The 6,555-nt window shown below is 50.6% G+C and overlaps 1 protein-coding gene and 1 long non-coding RNA gene across 2 annotated transcripts; one reads left to right on the top strand and one right to left on the bottom strand.

The window, feature by feature from the left end:
* Positions 1-211: 211 nt before the first annotated feature.
* LOC128416894 (uncharacterized) lies at positions 212-1,179 on the bottom strand. Its single transcript, XR_008331338.1, has 2 exons — positions 948-1,179; positions 212-337 (listed from the first exon to the last, which is right to left on the bottom strand). It is a non-coding gene; the product is annotated as an uncharacterized LOC128416894 (long non-coding RNA).
* A 533-nt stretch (positions 1,180-1,712) lies between these two features.
* Positions 1,713-3,932, top strand: SOX4 (SRY-box transcription factor 4). The gene has a single exon (XM_053396766.1). The coding sequence runs from the start codon at positions 2,586-2,588 to the stop codon at positions 3,879-3,881; it is 1,296 nt and encodes a 431-aa protein (XP_053252741.1). The 5' UTR covers positions 1,713-2,585; the 3' UTR covers positions 3,882-3,932.
* Positions 3,933-6,555: the final 2,623 nt, after the last annotated feature.

Here is a 6,555-nt window from a genome sequence, read left to right as displayed (position 1 = left end):
AACACCAGTTTTGGGACCTGTCTGCTCTATTATTCTTATTATTAACCCCCCTTCATTCCTAGATCTCAGGGCAGTTCACAACATAGGAGTCCTGTTCGTTCACTCCAGCATTTCTGTGACACACCAATTTTGAGGAGTGCAGAGTATTTGGGAGATAAGTTTGGACTGCTTTTGTCTGATCGCACTTTTTTTGTCCTCAATTCATTCCCCCCCCCTACATTGTCATCAGGTGGCATGTAATTTATTCTGAAGGTTCTCCTTTTTTTGTCTCAGCACCTACTAGGGATGAAGCAATGACTTGATGGGTGCTGTAGAACCTGTTTCACTTCTAACAGTACTGTTGGATAAGAAGGGAAAGTCTGAGCTATTTATTGTTTGTTTTAAAATTACTGTTTTCCATTTTCACAGGCATTAGGATTTGAGAGTTGGGCAACTCAACGAATCATAGACAAAGTATGCCATTGTAAACAATGTACCTGAGTGTATTAACGAAGGGGGGGGGGCGAGAGACAAGCATCCAGTTTATAGCCTTATTTGTTCTGCAAACCATTCGTTGACCAGCCTATTTGCCACCGGCTCACCAGGGCTTTCCAGAGGAGGAGCTCTTCACGGAGGCTTTTTTTGCCTCCTCCCTCCAAGAGAAACTGAAGGGGGCGAGGAGGGAGGGAGGAAGACTTGGCATGCTACTTAATGCAAATCATCCAGGATTATAAGAAATCATATGCAGGAGGGTGAACCTTATCCACCTGCCTGCATGGCGAATAACGAGGGCCGGTTGGCAGTCAGGATATCCACGGTAGCAGCTTCTAAAGGCAAAGCAACACGACGGTGTAATTTACAGCCACAAAAAACTCTCCTTTGCACCTTCTTCCCCAATAAGTATGTAGAAGCTGCGCTACTGTGCGAAAACTACTAGTGGGGGCCGTGGTAGCCCCAATCATACAAACCAGTAGGCCATATGTTTTCCACTGGAGAAGACAGGATCGAATAGAAAGCAGTGAAGAGCGCGCTGCGGGGCGGGAGCGAAGTTTGTGTGTTTAATCTGTTTAGATAAAAGGAAGAGATTAAGCAAAAACACGTGCTGGGTTCTTCTCCCATCCCCCACCCCGCTTCCTCCTCTCAACTAGGAAACGCTCCCAAGGAGTCGCCTTTCCCTTTACGCGGAAGTCCACGCTTCCAATGCATCGCCCGCCCGCTCCCCCCTCCCCACCCCCCTTCTCTGCTAACATAACGGGCAGAGCTCATCTCCCTCCCTCCCTCCCTCCCTCCTTCCACCCCCCGAGTGTAGTAACACACGGACGCCAGCCCCGCTCCCTCCTTTCCGCTCGCGAGCGCGCCGGCGCGCACACGCATTCACACGTGCACACGCACGTTCCTCTCCACGCCCCCCTCCCCCGCCGCCCTTTTCGCCCTCACACGCGCACACGCGATGAAGTAGGAGGAGAAATGCAAACTCAAAAAAAGGGAGGAGAGGTGGGGGGAAAGAGAGAGAAAAAGAAAAACCAGAAATCTCAGCTGCACTTCTGGCCCTTTTAAAAAGTTTGTGTAAATTGGAATGAGGTCAGATTTGGAGCTTCTCATTGCACGCGGTGATTATTGTTACATTGGGTTCCAAGCCAATGGGAGCCGAGGGGGTGGGGTTTGGCACGGCGGAGCGTTGGATACAGCCTGCGATTGGCTGGAGAAATGACTGTGAAAGGATAAAGAGGCGCGAGGCGGAATTGGGGTCCGCTCTAAGCTGCAGCCAGAGTAACCGTCTAAGAGAGGGGGGCGGTGCGAAAAAGCAGGCCACTTGCATCGCCCCGGTTTGTACATGTCTCTTTCCTCTCTTTGGGGCTGTGCATCCAAAGGAAGGCGAGACGGGACTAAATACATTGATTGCACCAGTCACCGCGCTTCCTCCCGGGAAGACACACATTTGTTAACGCTACTTGGTTGCATGCGCGGGGCCGCCTAATCCCTCGCAGCCACTGAATGCCCGTCGAACAAACTCCTGCTCCCTTCTACCACGAGTCCTGGACGGACTGAGGAAGATTTTCGTTTTCTTTTCTTTTTTCCTTTGCTTTGTGGGAGGCGGCCTTTTTTTTAAAGAGGTATTTTTTGTTTTTTTTGCTGTGCCCTTCCAAGAAAACGAGAGACTTTCAGCAGTGGGCGTGCTGCTTTGCTGAAACACCTCGAGCAGGGAGAGGAGAGGGAGAAAGACGGAGCGAGCAAAGCACTTGTAAACTCCGGGGTGGGGGAAGAGGTGGAAGAGAGAGAGGCGAGAGACCTTGGATTGGCGGTTGGCGGCGTTAAAAAAAGAAACTGTTTCTGCTTGGAGCCCGGCTTCTGTAACTAGACCCCCGGCGCAAAGTTGCGGCGGAAAGGCGGGCAGAAAGTCTGCCGGGCAGAGGAGGAGGAGAGCGGTGTGGAGCTACAACTACTTCCCAGAGGGAACCGTGCCTTAAGTAGCCGAAGGACGGCGCGCTCGCCGAGGGGGCTGCCGAGCGACGGGGAAAGTTGAGCGCCCGGTTCCAAGCTGGTGCCAAACTGAGCGCCGCCGCTTCCCCCGACAGCCGCCGCTGCTGCGCGCGCGAGCCGCCGAGATGGTGCAGCAGACGAACAACGCGGAGAACACGGAGGCGCTCCTGGCCGGCGAGAGCTCCGACTCCGGGGCCAGCGTGGAGCTGGGCATCGCCTCTTCGCCGACGCCGGGCTCGACGGCATCGACGGGCGGCAAGGCGGACGACCCGAGCTGGTGCAAGACGCCCAGCGGGCACATCAAGCGGCCCATGAACGCCTTCATGGTGTGGTCCCAGATCGAGCGGCGGAAGATCATGGAGCAGTCGCCCGACATGCACAACGCCGAGATCTCGAAGCGCCTGGGCAAGCGCTGGAAGCTGCTCAAGGACAGCGACAAGATCCCCTTCATCCGGGAGGCGGAGCGGCTGCGCCTCAAGCACATGGCCGACTACCCCGACTACAAGTACCGGCCCAGGAAGAAGGTGAAGTCGGGCGCCAGCGCCTCTAAGCCGGGCGAGAAGAGCGGGGGCGGAGGGAGCGGCGGCGGCGGGAATAGCAGCAGCAGCAGCAGCTCAGGAGGAGCCGCCTCCGCTGCCAACTCCTCCAAAGTCGCCCTGAAAAAGGGCAGCAGCGCCGCCGCCAAGCTCTCGTCGGGTGGCGCCGGCGCGGGCAAGCCGCATCCCAAGCTCAGCCTGGGTGGCGGCGGCAGCAGCAGCAAAGGCGCGCCTCCGTTCGCCGCCTCGGAGCAGCCGGCCGCCCTGCTGCCCCCGGAGCACCACTCTCTGTACAAATCGCGCGCCGCCTCGCCGGGCTCCTCCTCGCCCTCGGGCGGCGGCAGCGCCAGGCACCTCCCGGAGAAGAAGGCCAAGCGCCTCTACCTCTTCTCGCACGCTTCGCCCGGCGGCGCCGTGCCGGCGAGCCCCACACTGAGCTCGTCGACGGAAGCCAGCGACCCGCTGAGCCTCTACGACGAAGCGGGCGCCGCCGCCGGGGCCCCGCACGACGGCGCCGAGCCCTTGGCTTCGCCCTGCTCGCCATCCGACCACCGCAGCTACACCAGCCTGCGGGCGCCCTGCTCGCCGGCCCCGTCCACCTCGCGCTCGTCGTCGTCGGGCTCCTCCTCCGCCTCGTGCGCTTCCTCCTCCTCGGACGACGAGTTCGAAGACGACCTGTTGGACCTGCACCCCAGCCCGGGCTTCGACGGCATGGCCCTGGGCAGCCTCAGCTCCTCGGTGCTCGACCGGGACCTGGATTTTAACTTGGAGCCCGGCTCGGGCTCCCACTTTGACTTCCCGGACTATTGCACCCCGGAGGTAAGTGAGATGATCTCGGGGGACTGGCTCGAATCCAGCATTTCCAACCTGGTCTTCACGTACTGAGGGGGTCGAAGGTGGAGACAGAAAAAGAGAGAGAGAGAAAGAGAAAAATAAGTGGGGCGCATGGATGGCACACAGACCCCATTGCGCCCTGCAGACTGGAGGAACGAGAATTTTGCCCTCTGAGTGTTCTTCTTCCCCCACCCCTGATGAATCTGACTTGGGGGGAGGGGGAGTTGTGTGTATTTTTAAAAAATAAATAGATACGGAACTTGGCAAAAGGGATCAACCTTTTTTCCCCTTCTTCTTGGAGAAAAAGCGACCGCAGGAGTCCGATTTCTGGCTAAACAGATCCTCACACAGAAACACACACCCCTCTCCTCCCGCCCCCACGCTTCATCCTTCCAACAGCCGGAGAAGGAGTTCCACGTTTCAGAGACTATAGCGAGAATCAAGTGGCTAAAACAAGAATGGCAACGACTTGCGGGGGGGGGAGGGAGGGAGGGCTGGAAGTCACGCACATCTCTTAAGGTTTGTTTCTTGTCCATGAGTTTTGAAAGGGGTGGGGGTGGGGAGCAGATTGTGCTTTGGAGATCTCTTTTGGGGGGCGGGCGAGGGTTTCCCGGCGGGTGGGGGTGGGAAATTATGTTTCAAACAAATCAGCAGGACTTGCAATTGACGGGGGTGGGGGTGGGGAAGAATCCTTGTTTGCGTTTGGGGGGGGAATGGGGGTGTCCTCTTTCGCCTGGAGAGCAGATGGAGTTAGAGAGAGAGGCCCTAGGAACTGGACTTGGCACCCCGAGTGGGATGGAAAATAGGGGAGACGTTAAAAAGGAACTGGAAGCTCTGCTAAGAAGATAATAATAAAGCTGAAAAGGATTTGCACGTATAAAGGAGGTGGCAGCGATTTTCTTAAGTCACCTTATATTATATACAGAGAAGTCAGTATGTGTGGAATTTCAACAACGCTGAACTTTTGTTTAGAAAAAAAAAATGGAGACAGATATAGAACATACCAAGTTTCTGTAATGATGTGGTACAGGGGAAAATAGAGGGCAGTTGCTCTTTTTTTTTTTTTGCGAAAATGTGTTTTCTTGCTCAGAATCGTGATGGTGTTGGATTATTTCACTGGTGGGGTTTAATATAGCATGTTATCCTATCTTTCTGAGGTTTCTGTAAGACTGTTGAACAGTTTAAAAGAATAGTGTTAGAATAATATAAGAAGCAGATAGATGGCGCTATGTTTGATTCCTACAAAATTATCACCAGCTTTTTTCATTCTTAACTCTTTAAAGGATTCAAACGCAACTCAAATCTGTGCTGGACTTAAAAAAAATGAAATTCAGGACCAAATTTTTCCTCAGTGTCTGTATGTGTGTGCGTGCGTGTGTGTTCTCCTTTATAGCTGTAAATGAAGTCTCTTTTCTTTTCACACCCATGATCCATCCTTGAAACATTATTATTTTTCCTTGTAAATGTAATTTGATGCCATTTTATAAGTGAAGTATTTATACTGGCCAAACATTTTTTTACCTGTATTACTTTGTCCTATTTTTTATTTTGGTAGTTTTGTTGTTACCCACACCATTTTTATGTCACCTTCACTGAAGGGCTAGAGTTTTAACTTTTAATTTTTTATATTTAAATGTAGACTTTTGACACTTTTAAAAACAAGAGAAGAGAGATGAAAACGTTTGATTATTTTCTCAGTGTATTTTTGTAAAAAATATATAAGGGGTGTAAATTGCTGTTTTGGATTTCCTGATTATAACAGGGCTGCTGGTTAATCTCTCACACACAAAAAATCAGCCCCTACTTTCCTCATGTTTACACTCCAATCTGCAGGCTTCTTAAAGAGACAGCATCCCTTGCTATTCCACTCTACTTGTGAGTTGAGAGAGAGGGATTGTACTAATTCACTGTAGGGCTAACTTCTAACAAATAAACAAACAAACCCACTCAAAGTAAATAGTATGTTGTACAGAAACAACTGGAGCATTTCCAAGAGAGAAAAAAGGGATCCTGTAGCTTTAACTTTTAAACCACATCTTTTGCACTTTTTTATAAGCAACAAAATAAAATAAAAAACCGTGCCGTTTAAAAATCACTGGATCTATCTAAATGCCGATTTGAGTTCGCGACACTATGTACTGCATTTTTTCATTCTCGTATTTTGACTATTTAATCCTTTCTACTTGTCGCTAAATATAATTGTTTTAGTCTCTTATGGCATGATGATAGCATATGTATTCAGGTTTATAGCTGTTGTGTTTAAGATGAGAAAAAAAGTGAAAACATCTTTGTACATTTAAGTCTGTATTATAATAAGCAAAAAAAAGAGTGTGTGTTTATGTATGTTAATATAACATGACAGGCTCTAGGACCATCTGCCTAATGAGGAGGTTGTTCCGTTAAGGGTTTTTCCTTTTCTTTCCCTTTTGTTTTTTGGTCATCCATCCTGTGCAATATGCTGTGTGGAATATCTTTGTCTAACAATCTGCCCATAACACAAAGGTGGGGGAGGGGTGGGGAGGAAGCTGGCTAACGATGCCAAGTTCACTGCCTGTCAGATTGTCAATATACTTTCTGTAAATAACCTTTTATCTTTTTTTTCCAAAGGAAATAAAATCAGCTGGAACTGAACCCTAAAACCCTGCCGTCCTTGTTGTCATTGCCAGAGCTCTTCTTTTGTGGTTTTCTCATACTCTTTTTTTACATTGCCAGTGGAAAAAAATGT

Source organism: Podarcis raffonei, chromosome 7, assembly GCF_027172205.1.
Source record: "Podarcis raffonei isolate rPodRaf1 chromosome 7, rPodRaf1.pri, whole genome shotgun sequence".
Lineage (NCBI taxonomy): Eukaryota > Metazoa > Chordata > Lepidosauria > Squamata > Lacertidae > Podarcis > Podarcis raffonei.
This window is presented reverse-complemented; position numbering and strand designations above follow the sequence as displayed.